Source organism: Gymnoscopelus braueri (genome assembly GCF_963280865.1).
Source record: "Gymnoscopelus braueri genome assembly, chromosome: 24".
Classification (NCBI taxonomy): Eukaryota; Metazoa; Chordata; class Actinopteri; order Myctophiformes; family Myctophidae; genus Gymnoscopelus; species Gymnoscopelus braueri.
This window is the reverse complement of record NC_137626.1, coordinates 13,652,094-13,679,643: the sequence shown is the minus strand read 5'-3', so window position 1 is coordinate 13,679,643 and position 27,550 is coordinate 13,652,094. Positions and strand designations below refer to the sequence as shown.

Sequence of the window (27,550 nt, the reverse complement as noted above, 5' to 3'; positions counted from 1 at the left end):
AATGATGTTAGATGGTGTTTACATATCGTCATAAGTTATTGTGGGAGTGTCATGGTGCCCTTCACAGTGGAGGTGCTGCTAGATAAGGTAAAGCGGTTAGGTGGTGCACGCACATAAAAAAATTGCAACGGGTGCTGGATCCGACTACATAAACAAGAACAAAAGGAAAGGGTCCGCACACCGTCTTACTGCTCCCAACAGAATTTAATGAATGAAGCGGCCAAAAATAACGTTTCGGCCGATGTGGCCTTCATCAGGTAACTGCTAGATAAGGTAACTGACACCTTAGAGCACTTTTAACAAGGTGTGTTAGCTGATAGCGATCCCCAATAAATTCATCAGCCGGCAGACTAAGCCTGGGAGATAGAAACTTGTATGACCCGCGAACTAAAAGGACTCACGTCCAAACGAAAGCTCAAGTTTAAAAATGCTTTACTACAGTGTCACCAAATATTACAATATAATGTCCAATAAATATGTAATAAATATGTGCAAATATACAAATATGGTGAGCAAAATGCGGTCAACAAAAAATATCTCTCCCAGCTCACCCTACCCCCACGGTCAAACCAGCCTTCAGGTGAGCAGGTGAGGACCATTACTTGTAACCTGCTGGAGGCCACCCACAGACAGTGGCGTAACGGAGGGGTAGCTAGTGATGCGGTGCGGGGGGGCCACCAGCAGGGGGGGGCCCCGCCTGCGCTGATACAAATATTTTTACAGCAAAAAAAAAGAAAAAAGTTGATTTATATTGGTCAAATAGAACCGAATTAGACCCGAATTAGACCGCGCACGCGCGCAGGTTGTGCGCGCGCATGCATGTTCCCGCGGGGAGGCCCGGCGATTCTGCGTTATGCCACTGCCCACAGAGACACTCCCACCATCAAAGTGCCTACATCTATCACAAATCAATAATCCAATCCAGTGCACGAATACAAATATAAACCCCATTTGGCTCCTACAAGGTGATTGACATCAGCTGGAGGGGCCAGTCTGACTGGAGCTACAGGAAACATGGGCTGTAGTACATTGTAGTCCAGGAAGAACTGGACTATATTCATTCTGTACTGTGATGTCATAGTCGAGGAAATCATGTTCAAAATACCAAAACACAGAAACAACACAAAACACATTCAAACATCATGTTTATTATGTCCTCGACTTCATTAAAATAGGATTTGGGTGAAAAATCTGTAAAGTTGCCCTTTAATGAGGAATTGATTTCTGTGAGTTTCTTATTTTTTCTTTCTTTCTTGACAAAACATATATGTTTTCAAAATGAAAACATATATATATATAATGTATAATTGATGTTGTTCAGAAATATTGATGAAATATTGTTGGAACTGACTGCATCAAAATTGCTCCTTATTACCAGGTGTGTCTAGTAATGATAGTAGCTGAAGGCCATTTTGGCCGAAACATGTCCACTCTATGGGACTGCTGCTAAGAATAATATTGAGGTTGTTGTAAAAAAAAAGAAGAAAAAAAAAGGAGGGTGGGGGGTATAGTAATTTAGTTACATCTGTTCTTACCAAGGGTCTCCAACAGGTGGGGTTCATGTTGTTCAAGGGCACTGTAAAACGCTGCTCTGGTATTAGTTCCCCCTGGATCTAGCCTGGCTGTATATAGTTCCCTCATTTGGTCCATGCTTGTCTTCTCAGCTTTAATCCTGGCATAGAGCTCAGGAGGGACAATGGCTCTGTCTACTAAACTGTCTACTATAGGCATGACCATGGAAACCTTTTGAATCAACACTGCCCTGTTCTGGATCACAAAACGTGCTGTTTGCAGGAGAAAAAGACAGTTGAGTTAAATGCATCACAGGCAATTATGTCATATCAATGAAACATAAATCTATCTGCATTGCTACATCCCCACATGAATAGTAGTGTAACAACTGGTATTTATATTTTGGAATAAGATATTGATACACACTAGCAAACAAAAGGTTTGACCAGTCAACAACCAACACACTGTTTACCTCAAGCATTGAACTGTACCACGGACAGAAAAAGCTCACCTTTTTCTGCATCCTTTTTTTCTGAAGGCAAGTTGTCAACAGCATCCTGTTGTACACAATCATGTTATGTCAATAATATCATGCCTGAAGCGCTATTAAAGCAGCACTATGTAACTTTCCTCTTCTACCCTGGATTTGTGTGTGCTGAGCTTTTTACCATTGAGCTAATAGAGTCTGCCTGCTTGCTCAGGGAATACATTGAATCGTGACCTTCAGGTCAAAATCTATGTCAGATCCTGTGTCTAGGTGAGACATGACCTTTGACACAATCTAAATGTCTCAATAGAAGAGCAGGAAGACAAAATACAACCACCCCAATTATATAAGTTATAGTGTATTATCATACATACCATACAGATTGGACAAAATTACATTTTATTCATTACAAAAAAGGCACATACAGCTTTAAACAACATTATGTCTTGTATGGTATTGGCTACATTAGTGGTTTTCAACCTAAAACCAACCACCTGGGATGTTTTGATGTTATATTGTATATAGAATAATCCCCCATTTTTGTCAGTGTTTCAGTATACTTTCAATACAACAGGTAATTGGTCCTTAAAGCCCATCAGTTTATACATCAGGGTAAATGGTGTGTGAGCCTATAGAGACACACAACATGCACAGTGCACAACCAGAATAAATCATTAAATACATGTCACCACAGGGCGATGCAGAGGCTGCAGACACAACTGGACTAGAGAGCATTGAGGTGGGAATGTGGGTCACATAAAGCCTCCTCAAATGGACTACCAAGTTTAAGCAGCAGCAACAATTCACTTTTGATGTTGCTTTTACGTTTTTAATACAGAGACATTTAGGCTATAGTTAATACCAAGAAAATATATTGAGGGCCAATATGAAAACAAAATGTATACAATTTGACCTATTCCCTAGATCTTTTTGAAGAACATCACTTGTGTGTAAGCTGTAATGGACATAACATGAGCTTGTACTTGGTATAATGTGCAATATTTTTGTCATACAAACGTGTGTGTGGTCATCTAGTTATACGGTAGTTTTAGTTCAGGTTACTGTATATGGAAGACACAGGCAGTAAACCTACAGTCATGATGTGTGTGGTCATCTGAAAGCAGTCTGAGGACAAAGGTTGAAGCTGTTTACCTGCTCTGAGGAACCTTTTGTTCCTCCAGAATCACCATCATCCACTCTGGACTCCATCTCTTTACACTGCTGTTGAAAGAGGTGTTGATTTCATTATTGAAGAAACTGTGTGTGTGTGTGTGTGTGTGTGTGTGTGTGTGTGTGTGTGTGTGTGTGTGTGTGTGTGTGTGTGTGTGTGTGTGTGTGTGTGTGTGTGTGTGTGTGTGTGTGTGTGTGTGTGTGTGAACACCATCCACAGCTACCGTACAGAGGGTGATATCTGATTAGCCCTTAGACTGATACCTAACAACTGATAAGGGCTGATAGGACAGGTAGCTGACCAATCACTGCAAGATAAGATACCAAAAAAAAAAAAAACTGTAAAAGCCCCATTTTCAGCAGTCTTTACTTTATTGTCCTAATGATAAACTGCTTTGCTTATTTAATTGATACACCATTGCAATCATGTTAGCACACCTGAAATCCATTATTCTCTTCAACAAATAAATGCTTTTTTTTGGGTTGCAAATCAGTGGCATTCTCAAAGTTACTTTTTTAACCAGTTCTCTGGTTAGCCTATAGTACTGTCGTACGTAGCAGTTTGAAGAGGCAACCTGGAGCGCTGTTAACACCCTTCGTAGCGAAGCCTACATCAGTGGTTCTCAACCTTTTTACACCAAGTACCACCTCAGAAAATATTTGGTGCTTCAAGTACCACCATTATGACTGATGTTAAAATACAGTAGTCTACACCTACGTCCCATCCTATTCAGCTATGCACTGTTCACACAGGGGGTAAATTAATTCCTAATAATATAACATATTTAAAAAATGTATAAGAATATATATTGTTCACAGTTGTAAGCCAAAGTCATGCTGTACAAAATGGTAATAAAACTGTCACTTTAACTCTTAAGTTCACACGACAGACAGAGAGACAGGCAGAGACACAGAGAGAGAGACAGACAGACAGACAGGCAGAGACAGAGAGATACTCGCACACACACACACACACACGCACGCACGCACGCACGCACACACACACACACACACGCACACACACACGCACACGCACACGCACCCGCACCTGCACACACACAATGTGCGCCGAGGCCAGAAGTTTAACTTTTTACCGCAGCTTTGCAATGCGCAATTCAGCGCGAGGCATGTCGATGACTTTACTTGGTCACAGCTCTAAGGTTAATCGCGGACTTAGTTCCAATTTTGAGCCACAATTGCATACATTTTAACTCCAGCATTTATTAGTATCTGGCCACCGTTTAGCTTGTTGTGATCGTTGTGATCGTGGCAAATACCAAAACGCTCGCCCCAAAACACAGTCGCCCTGCGGGAAATCCTGCAGTATTCACCTGGTATTCCTAAACGTAACCTCAGTAAACTATGCCTAAACGAAACCTAACCTTATTCCTAAACTTAATCTCAGTAAAACTATGCCTAACCTTAAACTTATTTCTAACCTTATCCTCAGTAAAACAAATAAAAATACAAGCACCGCTGCCGGTTACCACCACGGCCGCATCACCGACACAAAGCCAACATAAACACAGCACTGACAACTTAATCGTATTAATATACAGGAAAGCAGAACTTGTTTTTAAATCTCATTTCCATGATATTGTGGTAAAGTTATAAATAATTCATAATTCATAATTCATAATTCATTAGTAACACCCGTAACTAAGGCAGCCTTCTTAGCGGAGCCTTCGTAAGGACCACGCGTAACTCCCTACGCAGATTCTCTTTGGGAAACGCGGCCAATATCAGTCACTAGAACCAAGGACGGGTGTTTTCAATGAATCTATCATGGTTAAAATGGAAGTTACAAACATGTTTGAAAGTGAAATATCCCTTTAAACTGATGCCGAATATAGCAGATCCAAAGCTTGTAAATTGGCCATTTCCGGTGCGTGACACTGACGCGCAACTAAAATATATCAGGCATAACTCTAAACCCCGACCCAACAGCTAAATGGACTGCATTTATATAGCGCCTTTCTCCAAAGCGCTTTACAATGTACTTCTCATTCACACATTCACACACATGGCGGAGGACACCATGCAAGGCACCAACTTGCTCATCGGGAGCAATTAGGGGTTCAGCGTCTTGCTCAAGGACACTTTGACGCGCAGCCAGGAGTAGCCGATAGTCGAACCTGGAACCATTGGATTCCAAGACGTCTGCTCAACCTCCTGAGCCACTGCCGCCCCACATCTAATCCTAACCTGAATAATGTCCTAATAGTAAGCATAACTCTAAAAAATAGTTTTAACCATGAAACAAGCATTGTTGTTGTGAGGGCCAGCAAAATGGTCCTCACAATTCTACTATAGTAGTGGGGACATTAGGCTCAAACACGTATAGTAACACAAGTACAGTGCACACACACACACACACACGTTTTACTCCATAACATGGGTATTGTAGTGTGGTTTGGGCTCTAGATCAAAGTAACACCCCCCAAAGACAGTAGCAACCATCACTGTGACTTCCACTCTGGACTTTACAAACGACATGGACAGGAACAGCAGGGAGCACAGAAGCACCAATAATACACAATAAAAAAACATATAAAAGCGACTTACAATAAGTCGCTTTGGATAAAAGCGTCTGCTAAATGACTGCAATGTAATGTAATGTTATAAACTCAGCCAAATCGTTGTTTTAAAGTGAGCTTTGAAAAGTGCAATAATTTGTATTAGTCATGTAAAACTGTAATTATGGCATTTCCTTTCCCCCTCTCATAACAGTTTACAGACTTTGAATAAGGAATATACACATTCATAATTTGTACAGCATTTTTAAATTGAATATTGAACTAATTTAAGTTAAAGGTAGGGTAAGTGATATTTTTGCGTTAAAACAAAAAGTATTTTGTTAAAAGGTTAAAGCACTATATTCTGATAGTAATCATTGCATAGAGTGTTTGTTCAGTAACAGGAGTCTCCCCGTCTCTCCAGCTCTTTAATAAACAGAAAATACATTTTCTGGTAGGTGTCAAAATCTCAGCCAATCAGGAGAAAGTACCCATTTTTAAGCTTCATTTTTATAGTGTTCCAGTTCCAATTTTGCCTGCTCATTTCTTAGTGTCATCACTTCCAATTTCACTTGTTTAATCTATATCCTGATTGATTTCTCTATCCTGATTGGATAAAATTGAAAATGAAACTGAAACTGAAACGAAAATGCATTTTCTGTTTTATAAAGAGCTGGAGAGACATGGAGACTCCTTATATGGACAGGACACTCTATAGTAACGAGCACTATCAGAACATAGACCCATTTTGCAATTATTTGAATAATTGCAAATCACTTACCCTACCTTTAATAATAATTCACAATCTTTTGGATACTCGTGTTGGAAATGACAGAATCTTTTTTTAACATAATATAATCCTCCAATTAATCTTATTTATTTGATGTAATGTATTTCAAACTGTAATCTGGACAGGCATCATATGACTTTTCAGTTTTAATTCATGTTACTGTATATGTAAAACAAAGGCAGTAAACCTACAGTCATGATGTGTGTGGTCACCTGAAAGCTGTCTGAGGACGAAGGAACCTTTAGTTTCTCCACCATCACCATCATCCACTCTGGACTCCATCTCTTTACACTGCTGTTGAAAGAGGTGTTGATTTAATTACTGAAGAAGCTGTGTTTACGTGTGTGTGTGTGTGTGTGTGTGTGTGTGTGTGTGTGTGTGTGTGTGTGTGTGTGTGTGTGTGTGTGTGTGTGTGTGTGTGTGTGTGTGTGTCTGTGTGTGTGTGCAATAGGACATATTAGTGGTTTTGGCAACAAGGACCTGCCCTGGTGAACTACAGTAACTATACTGTATACATAGGGCATATATGGTTTTGAACTAAGTGTACGTCCCAAAGGGATTGAGGGACAGACAGTGTGGGGAAGGAGTGGGCTGAAAAAATATTTAGGACCACAATCGTTTTAGCTCAAGTGTTTACTGTATTTCCATGCTGGTTAAACTGTTCGAACTGTTCCTGAAATCATTAACAATCTTTTTGATATTCGTGCTGGAAATAAGAATAATCTCAGCCCCCCTCCACAGCCCCTTTTTGTGTTTATTGTTTTTGATATAGTTTTTTTGAATAATAATAATGTCCAATTAATTAAACAATTGTAATCTGGACAAGCATCATATCACTTTCAGGACCAAAAACTTACAGGATAGAAGACCTTATTATATCCACTGCTGTCATGAAAGCCAGAGAACAGATTAATAGATAAGGGCTTTAAAGACTTGAGACAATTAAAACTCTATAGGCCAACTGGTAACAAGTGCTTTATTTTCTACATCCAGCCTGTGTTAACAGTGGATAAAACACAATGGAGTCAAACCTCGCTAAGTGGTCCAGTTCTGAGACGATGAATCAGTTTAAAACTCTACAGCAGAAAAATTAGAGATCAGGTGGTGTAGTTGTACAATGAGTCCACTAGATGGTGCACATTAACCACATCAAATAACATAGACCCATTTAGGGAAAAGATAAAACTGTGTTACTGTGGAGGTGAGGGTGTTTTTCACTTAATGAAGGTTTATCTATTGTTGCCTGGTGCTTCTATCTGGCCATCACTGAAAACAAATAAAATAAAAAAGTATTTAAATGTTTTTTACACAATTGTGAATGTGATCTTATAATGAATTTAATATACGTTCACTAATTCCATCTGTGCAAATGTGCTGTGGCAGATAGTTATTTGTAGACAATGACATACCCGTCACCTACTCATCACGTAAACATACACTTAATTAAATATCATATCCACATTTTAAAAGACTACTGTTTGTAGAAACAAACAGACTTAAATCATTGTTTTTTTAAATAAAGGAACAGCTTTACCAGAATATACAGTACAGTGACAGGTACATTCACACCTCAAATGAAAACAAACCCATGTCGCTGGTATGTGAATTATGTCTGTTTCTCCATCACCAACAACAATCACATCATCCTGTACTAATAAAACCCTTAAGTAATTTGAAGTAGCCTATTATTAAAGACAGGTTTTAAATAAAAACTGGTCAACCATTGGCCAAATTGTCAAATAATATAAGAACAAAGGCAAACATTTTGAAAATAGCTGATTGCGAGGCATTGTGAACGTTTAGATTGTCTATTTTGACATTTTTCATCTGTTAGCTATTTTCAAAATGTTTGCCTTTGTTCTTATATTATTTGACAATTTGGCCAATGGTTGACCAGTTTTTATAGTATAGTTTGTTGATTACTTTTGATGCAGTAATGGTCTTTTTTGTCCTCCTGTCTTAAGTGTCTTGCTCAATATTGTTATTAGATGAACAGGTACGAATCAGCATCTATTTTAACATTAATTAGTATTTTATTATTTTTCTTTATAACGTAGAAATGTTTTAAGGAAAATTAACATACTGTGCTATAGGTCCATTGATTCAAGCCAAAACCAAATGAATTGATTGATTATTAAAATGAACATTCCCTGTAAATGCATGTAGGGTGACCACCCGTCCCAAAATTCGCGGGACAGTCCCGAAATTGGACCCTGTGTCCCGCGTCCCGCACAAGCAGAGCAATGTCCCGAAAATCAAAGATATATAAAAAATATATATATACATTTTTTTGGATAATAAATCGGTAAAATCAGGCAAAAATAAGAATTAAATAACATAACCCTAACCTAACCCTAATCCTAAAACCGAAATAAAGAAACCAAAAACTGGAAAGAAAACGGACCCAATCCGCCCAGAACCGGGGGTCCTCATGCACGTGCGGTGTCCCGCGAAACGGGTTCATCTGTCCCTCTAGCTGTAGTATACAACCCTCGTAGACGTATTTATGATTCTGACGTCTTCAATCTACGAGAGTTGTAGGGTTCACGCCCCATGGAGACCTGGACTTTCTGCACTATGCCCCGTAGACACTCCAAACATGTACAAATGTGAAAATAAAGGTGCTTAACCCCAAGCCCCAAATGTTAACTGGCTCTACGGGGTAGTAGTTTAATGTAATAATCCATATCTTTCAATGAAGAAGTGTTTTAATGCCGTCTGTGGCCGAACGCCATTTTTTCACCCTTGTTTACTTCCTGTTTACATTTAGTGTAATTCCGGGTTCCACCGGATGCGCCCCGTCACTACCGCCCATTGGGAACTTCCGACAGAATCGGCCACAGACGGCATTAAAACACTTCTTTATTGCAAGATATGGATTATTACATTAAACTACTACCCCGTAGAGCCAGTTAACATTTGGGGCTTGGGGTTAAGCACCTTTATTTTCACATTTGTACATGTTTGGTCTCCATGGGGCGTGAACCCTACAACTCTCGTAGATTGAAGACGTCAGAATCATAAATACTTCTACGAGGGTTGTATACTACAGCTACTGTCCCTCAATGGACCTGTTTGAAGGTGGTCACCCTAAATGCATGTGGCGCACCCATCTGATCTTTGTCAGCTGGCTTAGGTATGGATAAGGTGAACTTCATGGCCTTTTCTGGCACTGAATTACTAGCATCCCAAACTTGAACGGCTGCTCCTTATAGTTAGGATGAGTAAATGCACAGGACAAATTCCACTTATGTGAAAATGTACTGTGGCAATGATGATTCTTTCTTATTTACGGAAAAGTGGTGCAAGACATCTTTAGCATCAGCATCAACTAATGATGATAATAATAACTAGAAAAAGTGCCCTTCGGGCACATGCATATTTTCTGTGTGGTTAACAAAGTGTTGTGTTATTGGGGGAGAACAGTAAAAGTGCATTTGGCAGCAATCTGTAGCAGAATAGAAGCGGTAAAAAGAGAAATGTTGTATCAATATACAAACATAAGAAAGACGTGATAGTAGTAAAATGAAATGACATATGACAACAATAGTATGAACATTATGGACACAGTGAAGTAGTCAGTAGCAGTATATGAGCAATGTGGTGTTGCATCAGGGGGACAATGAATTCAAAGGCAATGACAAAGATATGTTCAAGAATAAATGTAATTTGTCACTATCATCCAGTAGCAGCTAAAGCAAAGTGTGTGAGGTAGGTGAAATACTGTCCAACAGCAACAATTCAAAAAAATAATGATAAGAAGCCTCAAGAGTTTCAGATACACTCACTGGCGCACATTACGTTTTTTTTACTGCGCTGTGGGCATAAAAAATGTTTGCAGCATTTTCATTGAAATGCGTTGAGCAGACTGTGGGCAGGTTTGGCAAGACGCGAATGCTTATTTGGTGGGTTCGAAGCGACATACACACACACACACACCCTGCGTTAGTACAGGGAGGGGCAATGACTTTGCAAGGCAGGCACACACCCACACACACACAAAGAGAGAGAGTGGCACCGACTCACGCAACTGAAGTCCACGCTGGAGTAATAAAATAAGCAGCGTGACTTCATATGAAGTAAAGAAAGTAAGGCAACCACATTAAATAATTAGCTGTTGCTACGGTGCTGCTCAAACAAAGCGTTGATTGTCGGCTTTGCTCGTCCGAAAGTGCAGTGATGTGCTTTGTCCGTGTCTCCATGGCGACGCAGCAGGCGTCCCTGTTTTACCCTATACCAGGGGTGCCCACACCTTTTTGACTTGAGAACTACTTGTAAAATTATCTACCCACCATTTTCTTTTTACCTGAGAGGGCGTGGGAATAGCAGAGCTGGCGCTGCATACAGTATAAGACAAACACACTTGGAATGGGAAATAGAGGGGGGAAATAATTGTCTTCCTCCCATTCTGTATGGAAGTGGTAGGTTTTTGGGTTCTTTGCCTCGTACAATTTTAATATAACTATGTAATGCTACTGATGTTTGCTCACAACACTCTTGAAAACAAAGCGGTTTGACTACTATAGAAGTCGTGAAGGGAACCGACAGGCCCTTCTTGATGTCAATCAATAAAGTCACCTTAATTCAAGTGGCAGATGACAAAAAGGAGGAGTTTTGTGATTTGTATTTATAAATATGTTTTTATATTTGAATTATTATTTTTTAGGGGCATGTCATGTGGTCTACCTGCATAGCTTTGTGATCTACTGGTAGATCGCGGTCTACCTTTTGGGCAGCCCTGCCCTATACGGTTCCAGTTCCTACGCCCCTACGCTACGAGGTAGTTGGAGTGCTCGTGTGCTGGCAGACCTCTGACGAACATGGCTTGGCATTTCAATTTTAGTAGCTTGATAATAATAATAACAACAACGATGCATCTATAGTATTATTATAATCATCGTCATCATTATCATTATTTGTAGTAGTAGTAGTATACATTGCTGTGATGTCATACAAGGATATTGTGCATCTTTCCCTCTATATGTCCCATGAGCTACATTAAATCAAGCTTCATCACATCATATATCATGCCTATATGAGCTGTATGTCAAACTACCACATGACCTCATTCACCGTCATGGCCTGTACACAATCTGTGCTTGTTTTGAAGTACAGTTGAAACATGGAATGTGGTTAAAAGAGGGTGTGTGGATGTGTCTCAGTCCTGGGGAGGTGAGGGTGTTTTGTTCACTTAATGAAGGAAACGTTCATCTGTTAAATTCATTCACGCTGTCAGACAGCTCTGACACTTCATGCATGACTCACCAATGGAATGAGGTTTAGTAACAGTCTATTGTTACCTGTTGTTGATTCTGTCTTCCAACACTGAAAATAAAACAATGGATCAATGTTACCGAAAGTACATTTAGACCACAAGTCAAGGAACAAATGTTGTTTATTCATCAAACATTAATCTGTACGGTATGTATCAAACATGTTTTTAAGCTATCACCATTATCGTTTACAATTATTTCCTGCAGTAATACAGTATTTATTGTAATGTCACAGGAACTACTCATTAAAACAATTGTAATTTCCCTTTTTAGTATCTTTACCTGGTGAATTCACGTCCAGATCAAGTCAAATTTGACCCTCATCTGCAGAGGAGACATTGAAAAATAAGATCATATTCTTCACCTTCATCAGTATTGTACAGAGATATGAGGACTCCTGGATGCTTTGCATATTTAATGTATTCATATCCGTCTCACATTTATTTATTTTGAGAATAGAAATGTCAATGTCATATTGTGATTGTCATACTGCATGCTGCATTTACAGCACATAGCACACTCTTTAAGCCAGTGCGACAGCAACATAGCGTAGGCGTGAGACATCACATACCTGCATACAGATTCATGAGCAGAAATCACATGTGACAGGTGGGGACAGTACGGCGGTTGGTCTGGAGGAGACAAGAAGAAAAAACAAAAAACAGTGAATCAGGAAGTTTACCTGTTGCCAACTTCTCAGTTGGTGTGAAATTAATCATTGTTGTTGTTTGGGGTGTGACTGACACACACACACACACACACACACACACACACACACACACACACACACACACACACACACACACACACACACACACACACACACACACACACACACACACACACACACACACACACACACACACACAATCTGACTGATACATCTTGATATCACTTGACTCCAGAGATCATGTGTACCGATGTATGCATGCTGGCAATCTACAATCTACAGTTGGCAACACAGATTGCGTGCGGGAACCTGGCGCTCATTCAGGGCTGAATAACAAAAGTATTATATTGGCATCACTGCATAACATATCAAAGAACATAAGGAATAATTCATTTAATTTAATAATTGTAATAGTTTGTTAGTTTATGTATTTATTTATTTATGTAATACCTTATGTAGAATATGCATATTATTTATTATCATACTATTTCACCAAAACAAAACAAAAGCAGGACTGTGATGGCTTTGCATTTTAAAGGGTACAGTATATCCATCCATATACTGTCGCAAATGGCAGCATGTGCTAGTTTGTAGTTTAATGTGAATTGTTAGCACAGGCACAGCCTACTTTCAAGGTGGCTTTCTCTGCCCATTAAATGGTAAATGGTGCATTTATATAGCACTTTTATCCAAAGCGCATTACATAGATTGTACATTACATTCACCCATTCACACACACATTCACACACAGATGGCGGAGGAAACCATGCAAGGCACCAACCTGCTCATCGGGAGCAGTTAGGGGTTCAATGTCTTGCTCAAGGACACTTCCGACACTTAACTCTGGCGGAACCTGGGATCGAACTGGGAACCTTGCGATTTCCAGTTCACTCTACCCGGCCACTCTACCCCTGAGCCACTGCCGCCCCACACTGCCGCCCATTAGACCAAAGACCCCCCCCCCCCACAGATCACTGTTTCCCAAACAGTGGGTCGTGAGTAAACCCCCCCCCCCCCCCCCCTTTATTGTTTCTGTATTTAAAATATATATATATATATATTACTTCAAAAAAGTTTAAACGAAAATAAATTCCTTTCATCAATTAAAAGCTATTACAACATTTTTCTAAAGTATTTCATAAATAAATAAAACAAATCAACTACTTTCCATGAATAATAAAAGTGTTTAAGAAGTAGTGAAAATGCAACGCAGCACGACGTGTTGTGAGCTTGTAGATCTGCTATTTTCACTAGTTTGGGCCCCGGGCAAATGTCTGATTTCTCTTTTTGGTCTTGAGCTAAAAAGTTTGGGAACCATCGTAAAAAGTCAATGCAAGCTTACATGGAGCGAAAAAGCAAAGCGAAAAAGCGTCTTTTAATTATTCGGAACGAGTCAGAATTTTGCGTATATTCGCATATTCGCCGGTGTGTAACCGCCTTTAGGGATTGTATTAATAATATAACATAAAAAAAGTTAAAGGCATAGTATGTAACCTTGCCCTGTGTTTACATAACAAAACAATAAATATATGTTTTACCAATCATTTCCCTCTATAACACAGCAGTCATCAGCCACTACAGTAGTGTGGTGATGTTTATCTGCAGAAACACATTGTCCTCTCTCTGTATTTTGGCGTCTTCACTGTTGGACGGGGGGGATGTTTATGGGCAACCAAAACAAACAGTGAAAACACCAAAATACACTGAGAGGGCTTCTGAATGTGTTTGTGCAGATAAACACCACCACACTACTGTAGTGGCTGATGACTGCTGCTATAGAGGGAAATGATGGCTAAAGAATATATTTATTGTAAACACATGTTACATACTATGCCTTTAATGTAAAAACATTGTAAAACATTGTTGTCATTGTGATACTGGTAAATACAGAAACTTAAAATATACAACGATAGTTCCATTTGGTCCAAGTCAGAACACAATGATCAGTTGGATCATTAAAATGAACATTTTCTGAAAATGCACACAGCCATCTGTTACTGTAACCCAGAGGTGGGCAACTTTGATGATGCAGAGGGCCACTATATTTCCACACTCACTACAGAGGGCCACATTGCATTTACTGTCCGCCATTCTATGTCACACAAAAGTAGCAAAAATATATCTGCTATTTATGCTATTTTTTCTATTGGAATTAATATCTGTTTTTGCTATTTTTGAATTGTAATCCTGAGAAGTTACATTTTTATTTCATTTCAAATGCATTTAGTTATACTTATGTTAACTTTATGAACTTAAATACAAATACATTGGACATAAAAAAGACAATATAATTTTAATACTAGTCATTAACCTACTATAATATAGACTGAAGTAATTAAAGCGGGTCATGTTTGCATGTTTGGAATTGTAACAGTTTAAATCAATAATATATCAGTATTCTGATATTAACCTGCGGGCCGCATTAAGTGAAGGTTGGGGCCGCATGTGGCCCCCGGGCCGCCAGTTGCCCATGTATGCTGTAACCCATTAAAACCGGGATTTCAGCTACTGTATGTACGTATATAGCACATTGGTTGGCTATTCAAAAATAGCAGATACACAAGCTCATAGTGCGTCCCTTCGTGCCGCGCTATAAGTTTGCAGATCTGAAAAAAATTTAAAATCGTAAAAGTGTGTGCAAATCTTTGTATATATATTTTTTTTTTAAAAACATTTTTAACTCAAATCTTTGCTTCTGTGGGTCCCTGGAACATGAGATGGGGGACGGCGGACAAATACATAATACTTTTGGGGGGTTATTGACATGAAAAAATTTAGCACCCCTGAGAAACATATATTTTTTTCAGAAAACTGTTAGGCCTCATGTCTTAATGGGTTAAATTCATTCAAGCTCTCAGACAGCTCTGAGACTCACCAATGGTTTTGTAAGGTTTAGTAACAGTCTATTGTTACCTGCTGTTGATTGATTCCAGCACTGTAAATAAAACAATACATCGATGTTACTGAAAGTACAATTTGAAATCAAGGAACAAATGTTCCTGAGAAAATGTTGAAAATATTCCACAATTTTAGAATGCTTCATCTCTATCATCCTGTAGTAGCACATTAAACTTCCAGAGTTGTAATTATGCAAAGCAATACTGTTCATCAAACATCAATGATCTGTATGTATGAAATATGTTTTAAATGATCACCATTATCATATACAATTATTTCCTGCAGCAATACAGTCATAGTAGGCCTATACATTGTAATGTCCCATAAACTGCTCATCCAAACCATTGTAAATGTCTCTTTTAGTATCTTTACCTGGTGAATTCACGTCCAGATCAAGTCAAATTTGACCCTCATCTGCAGAGGAGACATTGAAAAATAAGTATTTATTTACCTTCATCAGTATTGTACAGAGACATGATGACTATATTATTTATTCAGATCTGTCTCATATTTCTTTATTTTGTGAATAAAAAATGTCAATCAATCAATCCTGATTGAATGTGTCATACTGTGATTATGTGATTGTCATTGTTATACTGTATGTTAAATTTGATGTTTTATGTTTTATTACAGTACATTTAGTACACTCTTTAAGCCAGTGTGACAGCAACATAGCGTAGGTGTGAGACATCACATACCTGCATATAGATTCATGAGCAGAGAGCACATGTGACATATGTGACAGGCGGGGACAGTACTGTGGGCGGGTCTGGAGGTGACTAGAGGGAAATGCAGCCAATCAGGATATCAGCACCTGTTGACAATCACTGTATTATTAGTCACGCTCATCCTGGGGATGGAATGTACCCAAAATGCAGAAAACACTCTTAACACAAACAAAGTTGGCATACTGAAAACTCTTAACTGAGAACTGAGATGAACTTAGAAATACTCTCAAAAACAGAAACTGGAGCAGGAACAGAGCACATGGCAACAAACGAACATAAGACTTAAGAAGCAACTTAACTGAGCACACAGCACATAATATTTCATAATAATTTAGTCCCCACTCCTTACAGAGTTCTTTGTCACTATATGTATATGTATGCAGCACATACGTATATGTATGCACATATGTGAAATTCATATTCTGCATTTACCCATCCTATAACTACTGTTAGCAGTGAGCAGCCATTCTACCACACTCAGGGAGCAATTAGGCGTTAAGAGTCTTGCTCAGGGACACACATCAACACGTTGCTAGCCTGGCCTGGAATTGAACCTGCGACAACCAGGGGTTGCCCAGGCGGGCTCACTAATCACTCAGCTATGGCCACCCCTATTAAGTAACCTGACAGTCTCATTAACTCAGACGGACCACAGCTGGGTGCCCAGGTGGAACCAGTCTCTCGATCAGGGCCACACAGAGAGGGGAGGGGGTGAGCAGAACGAGGGCAATAACACACTGGGCACAAGGGCAGAGTCACATAGGGGCAAGAACTGGACAGGGAGGGGGACACAGAGCAGGGGCAGAGGCCAAGATCGTGACAGTATCATTCTGTGGTGGGGAGGAAGAGCCTGCTTGTGAAATGCTGGCAATCTGAATGGTACACACACACACACACACACACACACACACACACACACACACACACACACACACACACACACACACACACACACACACACACACACACACAACATTATAAATATACAGTACAGATCTCCAAGCATCAAATCTAAAAGACTTCATCACTATAATACCATATTAAACGTTCATAGTTGTATTATGCAAAGCAATGCTGATAATCAAACATTAATGATCTGCAGGGGTGTGGTGATATTCGTTTCAGTGTCAGTGAGTGAAGCACACATATAGCGCGTCTCCTTTTGTAGATTATGCACTGTTCCTATGCTGGCAAGTTTACATACTTTTCTTAGCTATAACTGACCACATGATGAAATATTAGACTTATGAATAGTTTAATCGTGTTGAGTCTCAACATGATATGAAAACATTATTGGTGACAGCTCAACTTAACAAGGAAATCAAGTACCGTGGCCACATTTTCACTGATTATCAGATCAATGATGATAGATATATCTAGACAGTGCCACACACTTTATGCCCAGGCTAATATGCTGCTTCACAGGTTCAGTATGTGTTCAGGTCCTGTCAAGTGTGCACTTTTTAAAGCATTTTGCACCCCATATATACAGCTTACTTGTGGTGCACATACGAGAAAGGCATGCAGAGGCTTAAAGTGGCCTACAATGATGCCCTGAGGATTCTGCTTAAAGTCCCTAGATGGCATAGTGCCAGCCACCTGTTTGCAACGTGTGGAATCCATACATGTGAGGCTCTCTTAAGGCACTCTATGTATGGATTTGTGTCTCGCCTGGATGAGTCCTGGAACAGTGTTATTGAGGATCTAGTTAATCCTAGGAAGAGCCGTCTCCGGCACTCATCCAGGCTGCGTAAACACCGACGAGTCAGCCTCTATGATTTTAACTGTTTAATGTATTGTATGTGTTTTGTTTATTATTTGAATATTTGATGGACTCTCTGAGTGTCTGGAATACAGTTTTAATTGAATCACCTTTACAAATATGAAAACATTATTGGCGACAGCGCACCTTAAGTGACAAATATGAACATTGGTGACAGTGCATTGACAAAATAAAAACGTTGCACACCTTGACATATATAAAAACATACATTTTGATGATGCAAAATGACACAGATAAATACATTATTGGTGACAGCGCACCCTCACACAGGCCAACACACACACAAGTGTGTATGTTGATTATTAGTCAAATGAATAATACATATAGGCTTAAGCAGAGGTTTTCCCGTGTTGGGTCCTGTGTTTAGCACCGTAGTCCAAGATGGTCATATCATGGACCTGGTGCCAATTACATTTATTTGTTTAACCATATCAGCAGTTCCCAAACTTTTTAGGCAAAAAACCCTTCTATGTTTCTACATGTATTCACTTATTAATTTAAATTAATTTATTTAAACATGTTTTAATTAAAACTTTACAAAGGATTTTCTTTTATTTAATGATTTCGTATCTCGTAAAAAAAAACAATTTTGAAACAATGTAGGCCTATTTGATTTTTAGATTATATATTTTTTGTATATAAGCTATAATAACAAGCCAAGGGTCGCCCTCTCAATAGGCAGACAGTTTCTTTAATTTCTCCATTATGCCTTAAAAGATAAACGTTGTGGCCGTCCAGCCTTCACCACACACTGGCGAAGGCTGGACAGCCAAAACATTTGTCATTTAAGGCATAATGGAGAAACAAAATAAAATTCGACTGCTTATTCTGATTGCGACTGTTTGCTTTTATTGTTATATTATTATTATTGTTTTTATATTATTATTATTATTATTGATATGTTTTATGAGGACAATATCGCACCAGAAGTCAGAGCACGGTGGTAACAAAAACAAGTTTACTGCTAGTACAGTATGTAGGCAATACACCACCATTACACTATTAATGTCACACACCACGTACTTAGAGGCAGCTTGGGAATCCCTGAACTATATCACCACAAGCTTCTTTTTTTTTTTATATATATTTTTAAAAAGTTTACAATTTACAATTTAGGCATTTAGCAGACGCTGGGTGTCAGCCACCTGTTTGCAACATGTGGAATCCATACTGTACATGTGAGGCTCTCTTAAAGGACAACTTTAGTTTTTTACAACCAAGGTTTATGTTTTAGATTGTAATTAAAGTAAATAAAATATGAGTGTTACAATTTTTAAATGTACTGCTTTCTATAGTTTTAGCAATTTTCGCGATCTTTTTTACAGTGGGCGGGGGCATTCTGTCCGGTGGCTAAATATGTCTTTTTTTACACAATAACACAGTGTTTTCTTTATTATTATTTACAGTAGCTCTTCTAGCCCTCAATAACTCACATCTGGCCATCAAAGACCACAGGACCTTTTTTATTGTGTAAAAAAGGCATATTTAGCCACCGGACAGAATGCCCCCGCCCACTGTAAAAAAGATCGCAAAAAAATCCAAAACTGTAGAAAGCAGTGAATGAAAAAAAAATGAAAAAAATTATTTTATTTACTTTTATTACAAGCTAAAATATAAACCTTGGTTGTAAAAAACTAAAGTTGTCCTTTAAGGCACTCTATGTATGGATTTGTGTCTTGGATTGAGGATCTAGTTAATCCAAGGAAGAGCTGTCTCCGGTACTCGTCCAGGCTGCGTAAACACAGAAGAGTCAGCCTCTATGATTCTAACTGTTCAATGTATTGTATGTGTTTGGTTTATTATTTGTATATTCGATGGACCCTGAGTGTCTGGAATACAGTTTTAATTGAATTGAACCACCTTAACAAATATGAAAACATTATTGGTGACAGCGCACCTTAAGTGACAAATATGAAAACATTGGTGACAGTGCATTGACAAAATAAAAACTTTGCACACCTTGACATATATAAAAACATACATTTTAATGATGCAAAATGACACAGATAAATACATTATTGGTGACAGCGCACCCACACACAGGCCTTATAAACATAAACCACAAGTGTGTATGTTGATTATTAGTCAAATTAATAATACATATACTGTAGGCCTAAGCAGTGGTTTTCCCGTGTTGGGTCCTGTGTTTAGCACCGTAGTCCAAGATGGTCATGGACCTGGTGGCAATTACATTTAGTTGTTTAAAGGAGTAGTTCACCCAAAAAATGACTTATTTTCTATCAATTGCACACCCCATGGAGCCTTGAATCCATGGATTTATTTGTATTTTTGTCGCATTCCTAAGCTAATAATTTGATTCCTGTCTCCTACCGGCTAATGTATCCGGTAGGAGACACAAAGTAGATTCTTTGTGTCTCCTACCGGAAATACACCCGGGCATCAAATTATTGGCTTAGGAATGCGACAAAAACCAAAATAAATCCATGTATTCAAGGCTTCATGGGGTGTGCAATTGATAGAAAATAAATATTTTTTTGGGTGAACTCCTCCTTCATTGACTGCCAGAATTATTTCATAATTTTTTAGCCAGTGCCAGAGTTTTTCATTGGAAAAAAAAAAGTACTCAGGAGCCGAAATACAGCATTTTTAAGTTTTAAGTTAACAAGGAAGTGGATAGGAGTCTAGATCTTCAACTAATCATATCTCCTTGGTCTTTGGGTGAATTTATTTATTTATTTTTTATTATTTTTTTCACTTCACGTAGATCTACGCGATTGGCACGTGGCGGCTTTAAAGCGGTTCGCGTAGATCTACGTGATTGGCAGTCAATGTGTTGTTAACCATTATCAGCAGTTCCCTTCTACATCTCGACCAATTCGATGCCCCCCAATGCCAACACTTTGAAAAAGCCAACACAGTGTATTTATAGAGACATTTATAGCCACATTATCGTTAATCAAATAATAAGAACATATAACATGTAATAGGCCTTTTGAGCACTCACATTAAAACAATAGTGGGGGTAATATATAGACTAGTATAAAGTGGACATTTCTGTGCTCACATTAGGGAGTGCACAATTAACTATGTATAGGTTATCATAGCAGCAGTTATTATAATAATAGAACAAATAGTTTGAATAAAAATGCAACTCCTCTTTCATGTATGATAACTGTCCCAACGCCGTGCAGTTTCCCTGTCAGATTTTAACCAGTTCTGAATATTTGAATGACCTACCGTACATGCTACTGTACATGCTACTGTACATGCTACGCTGCCATAAGCAATGAAGCAGGTAGGTAGGCTGCTGGCAGGTCAAGTGCATATTGGGTACATTTATTCGCTTATTAATTTATTTAAACGTTTTAATTGAAATTTTACAACGGATTTTATTTTATTTCATGTTTTCGTATATCATGAAAATCCAATTTTGAAACAATGTAGGCCTATTTGATTCGATTTTTTCTTTTTTTTGTATAAGCTATAATAACAAGCCAAGGGTCGCCCTCACAATAGGCACCACACACTGGCGAAGGCTGGACAGCCGAAACATTTGTCATTTAAGGCATAATGGAGAAACAAAATCAAAATCAACTGCTTATTCTTATTGCGACCGTTGGCTTTTATTGTTTTTATATTATTATTATTATTGATATGTTTTATGAGCAACAGAAGAGTCGGAGCACGGTAGGCTATACACCACCATTACACTATTAATGTCACGCACCCCGTACTTAGAGGCAGCTTGGGAATCTCTGAACTATATCACCACAAGCTTTTACCTTTTTGAAAATATTTTTAAAAAGTTTACAATTTAGGCAATTAGCAGACGCTCTTAATCCAGAGCGATTTACACTAAGCAGCGACAACACAAGGTAATACATCAAATGCATAAAATAGTAATCTAGGATCATAGGTAAACCAATAACCTATCATCAGTCTAACAGTAGAATATCCTGTAGTTTGATGCTATTTCATCTTTACTAGCTAACATTAGATATAATGGAGGAAAAGAAAAAAATCTTTGAATTAACTGTGTCTCTCAAAGGGTATATATATACACCGCCGACATATGAGGTGAATGTCTTCATGCATGTCAATCAATGCATGAGTCGACATGAAAGTGTCAACTCACCTTACGTCAATATGACAACTTTGACCTTTTCATTTGTTTGGATTGTCTCTCTTGCATGACATACACTTTAGTGATGATTGAATATGCCAGCGCTTAAAAAACTATAAATGACTTTGAAACGGATAATGCAAACAGTCTATTCTATTCTATTTTATTCTATTCAATACATACTAGTTAATTGAGGGAAAACCCCTAATTTCCAATGATGCTGAGTTGCAAAAATAATTAGCAATATTTATTAAAAACAAATACAAGACTAAAAATCTATTTCTGAAATTGTCTCAAAGGACATTATTATTAAACTAAAAGAATGTCTGACCTCAAAATACAAAGTGAACATAGTTTAACTCCTTGAACACCTTGGCAGCATCCTCTGCCCCCTCCCCCCCTACTTCCTCTGTAAATATACCTGTTGATGCTTCTGAGTTTTATACCAATATGTATTGTATTGTAATTTGTATGTATTATATCGTCTCAGTCGGGTGGAAACCTCATATGTCCAAAACTGTTACTTTTCAGGATAAAAATTCAAAAGCATCAAAAGTAGCAGATCTACAAGCTCGAAATGCGTTGTTTTGCGCCGCGTTTCTAGCTTGTTATGGGTATATTGTTATAGATATATGGGCATATGAGGGGGGGGGGGCGGGGGGGAAAGTTCCGGTGCAGTGATAAATGTCTGTGGTGAATGTGTGCAGAATGTCTGAAGAGTGCAAACTCACTGTGAGAAGTGGACTGACTAACTAATCAAATGGCAGGTGTGGGAAGTTGGGCAGTTGTGGGGAATAGGGCAAATGGAGCTTAGGCTGGGGTTGCCATGGCAATCAATTAGCTCGTTTGGGCCACGGCCAGAGCCTTTTCTGGCGGTCCGGCCACTGCACTCCCTCTGGTTGTCTGCAACGTTTGTGCCGAATTTGAAGTCGGACGGTCGGACGGTTCCAGAGATACGTGGATTACAGACATACATACATACATACAGAGATTCAGTGAATTTATTGTAAGATTGTAATAATGTTCACTGTAGTCTACTGTTAACATCATATGATCATTGTATTGATTGTAATAATGTTTACTGTAGTCTACTGTACCATCATATGATTATTGTATTGATTGTAATAATGTTTACTGTAGTCTACTGTACCATCATATGATTATTGTATTGATTGTAATAATGTTTAATGTAGTCTACTGTACCATCATATGATCATTGTATTGATTGTAATAATGTTTACTGTAGTCTACTGTAAACATCATATGATCATTGTATTGATTGTAATAATGTTTACTGTAGTCTACTGTACCATCATATGATCATTGTATTGATTGTAATAATGTTTACTGTAGTCTACTGTAAACATCATATGATCATTGTATTGATTGTAATAATGTTTACTGTAGTCTACTGTACCATCATATGATCATTGTATTGATTGTAATAATGTTTACTGTAGTCTACTGTTAACATCATATGATCATTGTATTGATTGTAATAATGTTTACTGTAGTCTACTGTACCATCATATGATCATTGTATTGATTGTAATAATGTTTACTGTAGTCTACTGTTAACATCATATGATCATTGTATTGATTGTAATAATGTTTACTGTAGTCTACTGTTAACATCATATGATCATTGTATTGATTGTAATAATGTTTAATGTAGTCTACTGTTAACATCATATGATCATTGTATTGATTGTAATAATGTTTACTGTAGTCTACTGTTAACATCATAATGATCATTGTATTGATTGTAATAATGTTTACTGTAGTCTACTGTTAACATCATATGATCATTGTATTGATTGTATAATGTTTACTGTAGTCTACTGTTAACATCATATGATCATTGTATTGATTGTAATAATGTTTTAGTCCACTGTTCTACTATCACTATTAAACATGTCTTGGTTCTGTGTACAGTATGTAGCTGACCGCCCAATTTTCTCCCATTAAGACCGGGGAACGCATCCGTGTCATTTTAAGATTTTTGGCTATTCAAAAATAGCAGATATACAAGCTTGTAGCGTGGCACCGAAAAATCATCGAAATGTGTGCAAATCTTTAGTTTGAATATATATATATATATATATTTATTTATTTTTAAGCGAAGTTTTTTAACTCAAATCTTTCCTTCTGGGGATTCTACAAATGTCTTATAAAATCCTAATATTTGTTTTACTTATGTCTATATTATCAATGGTTTTCAAACTTTTTTCATGTCAAGGACCCCAAAAATAATATTTGTCCACGGACCCCCTCCCATCTAAAAATATTTTGTTCCAGGGACCCCCAGAAGCAAAGATTTGAGTTAAAATGTATATAAAAGATTTGCACAAATGTTCACGATTTTTCTAAAAATAGCAGATCTACAAGCTCATAGCGCGGCACTCGGTGCCGCGCTATGAGCTTGTAGATATGCTATTTTTGAATGGCCAAAGAAATAAAAAAATGACATACAGATGCTTTCCCGGCCTCAAAGGGTTAACAGGGTCACGGACGTATGATCACGTCTCCCCGATTCGTGCCTGCCTGTGGTATGTTGGGTCAATTCACCCATTAAAACCAGGAAAGCATCTGTGACATTTTAGATTTTATATGTATGTATACTGTATATGTATGTATACTGTGTATATATATATATATATATATATATATATATATATATATATATATATATATATATATATATATATATATATATATATATATATATATATATATATATAAAACATTTGGTGTCAAGGGAAAAAAGAACAGACCAAGTACAGAGTGTGTATCACACACAAAATCCATTCTTTTCGGGTCCAAACATACCCTTAATAAAACAAATGATTTCAAGAGTCAGAGTTGACGATATAGTAATCTCAAGCAAAGAAGAGGTTACCTATTTGGGCAGTATTCTTGACAACAAACTGACGGGTGATTTGTTTTAAATCAAAAGTGATCAAGAAGGTCAATCAAAGAAGATTTTTGGGCAGGATTTCCTCTATTGTCAACAAAAGTGCTCTCAAGACTCCAGCTGGAACCCTCATTCAATGCCATTTTTATCATGCTTGCACCTCTTGGTTCTCCAGTATCTCAATGTCACTAAAAACTAAGCTTCAGAACCTCCCAAAACAAACTGATACGACTACTTCTCTGCCTAAAGCACACAACCCACCTAATTCACACACACTTTGGTAGTTTGGGATGGCTCAGGGTGGAAGACAGGGTTAAGCAAATATCAACGGCTGGGCGTTGTGAGCTTGTAGATCGGCTATTTTAATGTTTTTTGCTTCTTTCTTATATTATTTGTCAATTCGGCCAATGTTTGACCAGTCCTTATAGCATAGTTTGTTGATCAATTTTGATGGAGTAATGGTCTTTTTCTTGAGGTTCTGACGGCCAACATCAGTGTTTTGTGTACTCTGTGCAGGCAGTAACTGGGAGCCAATGGAGGGAGGGGAAAAGGGGGGAGACGTGAAAACTTTGGCTGGTTGAAGACCAAGTGTACTGATGCATTCTGGATCATTTGCTGGGGCTTAAGTGCACATGCCGGTAGGCCAGTAAGTAGGGAGTTAAAGTAGTCAAGTTTTGATATAAGGAGCTGGGCTGACTCCTGGGTGAGGAATGTTATCGTGTGTAAACCCACAGGATGGAGTGGCCGCTGCAAAGTGTGCCTTGAGAGCTGACTGTCCAGGACGCAGGTCAATATTCAGAATACTGATATATTATTGATTTCAGCTGTTACAATTCCAAACATGCAAACATGACCCGCTTTAATTACTTCAGTCTATATTAGTAGCTTAATGACTAGTATTAAAATTATATTGTCTTTTTAATGTCCAATGTATTTATATTTAAGTTCATAAGTATAACTAAATGCATTTGAAATTAAATAAAAATGTTACTTTTCAGGATTGCAATTAAAAAATAGCAAAACAATTATCAGGATTCCAATTGTAGGCTAACCTCACAACTACAAAAAAGTAGCAAAAATAGCCGATCTACAAGCTCAAAACTTGTCGCACTGCGACGCGTTTCGAGTGACATGTCACTTTTGTGTGACATTAGCCCGACAGTATATGCAACGTGGCCCTCTGGAGTGAGTGTGGAAATACAGTGGCCCTCTCCATCATCAAAGTTGCATCACCCCTGGTCCAGGACAACACCAAGGCTCTTGGCCGTTGGAACAGAAGTCACCAGGGAGTTGTCTATGGAAATAGTGAGATCCTGCGTGGGCCAGGACTTACATGGGAAGAAGAGAAGCTCGGTCTTGACCGTGTTCAGCTTGAGGTGGTGAGAAGACAAGCCATCCACTGTGAGATGTCAGCCTGTCATGCAGCGATGCACTCTTCAACCTGAGTGGCAGGGGGTGGAGAGAGAGAAACACAGTGTTTACAACGGTTACAATCAACCAATAGTAAGGAGTATAAGGATCAGATCCTAGATCAGTTCAGATCACTAGTAGGGCTGTCACCATCATGAAAATACACTTGATCATTAATTGTCTTACAAATAATTGCGATTAACAATTGAATTGTCTTTTTCCATTGAACATTAGAATGTAGCTTTTAGGCTTTGTGAAAAAAAAAAGCATAATATGGCAAATAACTTAAATATACGAAGAAATGAATGATACCAATAATCAAAATAAATAATATACTATGGCCAAAATAGGCCATATTTAATCATGTTAAAAAATGTGATATATATATATATTTTTTTTTTAACCCATTAAGACCGGGAAGGCATCTGTGTGCCATTTTTAGATTTCTTTGGCTATTAAAAAATAGCAGATATACAAGCTCATGAGCTTGTAGATCTGCTATCTTTGAAAAATCATGAAAATTCGTGGCAAAATCTTAGATTATATATTCTTTAAAGCAAACATTTGGAAAATATTTAGTTCCAGGAACCCGCAGAAGCAAAGATTTGAGTTACAAATGTCTGCCAAAAAAAAATCTAATATTTGCACAACTTTTCATGATTTTTCAAAAATAGCTGATCTACAAGCTCATAGCGCGTATTTGCTGTTTTTGAATAGCCCAACGACATCTAAAAATGACACACAGATGCGTTCCCGGTTTTAAAGAGTTAAAGTAGTGGATATAGCCGATCTACAAGCTCACAACGTGTCGCATTGCGATCAGCTATTTCCACTACTTTGGAAAACGTTTGAATACATATGAACATTTTGCAAAATGGAAAAGATTATGAAGGCGATTATATCATAATTGTGACAGGCCTATCAGTGACACTTCAATCAAACAATAGTAACAAAACTAACGTCTAACTGACTGATTTACAGATCATTAAAGCAGCGTCACAGATGAAAAAGAGAAAGAAGCAGTGGATCACTCTGCTCTCATTTCTAAATGATTCTAACATGAAGGACCCATCAAGTCCAAAGGAACATTTTTAACAGTTTAGCTTCACAAACCACTTTGTTTGTTGGAGTTTATTTGACGCTTGTTGGAGTTTATTTGAAATCCTCAATGAAAGTATAGTCTGTACTGGAGCAGCCATGATGTTACTCTGACATCACCATAAACAAAACGGGTACACCCATATATAGGCAGGACCATGGCCACGTCGCTCTGACATCACCATAAACAAACCCGATAGGCCCATATATGGGCAGG

General features: G+C 38.1%; 1 protein-coding gene across 3 annotated transcripts in view; it reads right to left on the bottom strand.

The window, feature by feature from the left end:
- LOC308080684 (protein NLRC3-like) overlaps positions 1-27,550 on the bottom strand; it is a 414,646-nt gene that overhangs the window by 330,891 nt on the left and 56,205 nt on the right. The window contains exons 6-9 of one of the 3 annotated variants that reach the window (XM_080422615.1): positions 6,667-6,769; positions 3,152-3,220; positions 2,024-2,069; positions 1,536-1,784 (exon numbers count right to left, since the gene is read on the bottom strand). In XM_080422615.1, coding sequence (XP_080278741.1) covers positions 1,536-1,784; positions 2,024-2,069; positions 3,152-3,220; positions 6,667-6,769 — 467 coding nt within the window. The remainder of the gene's footprint in view (positions 1-1,535; positions 1,785-2,023; positions 2,070-3,151; positions 3,221-6,666; positions 6,770-27,550) is intronic. The other 2 variants (XM_080422614.1, XM_080422613.1) reach the window with 2 other exon arrangements.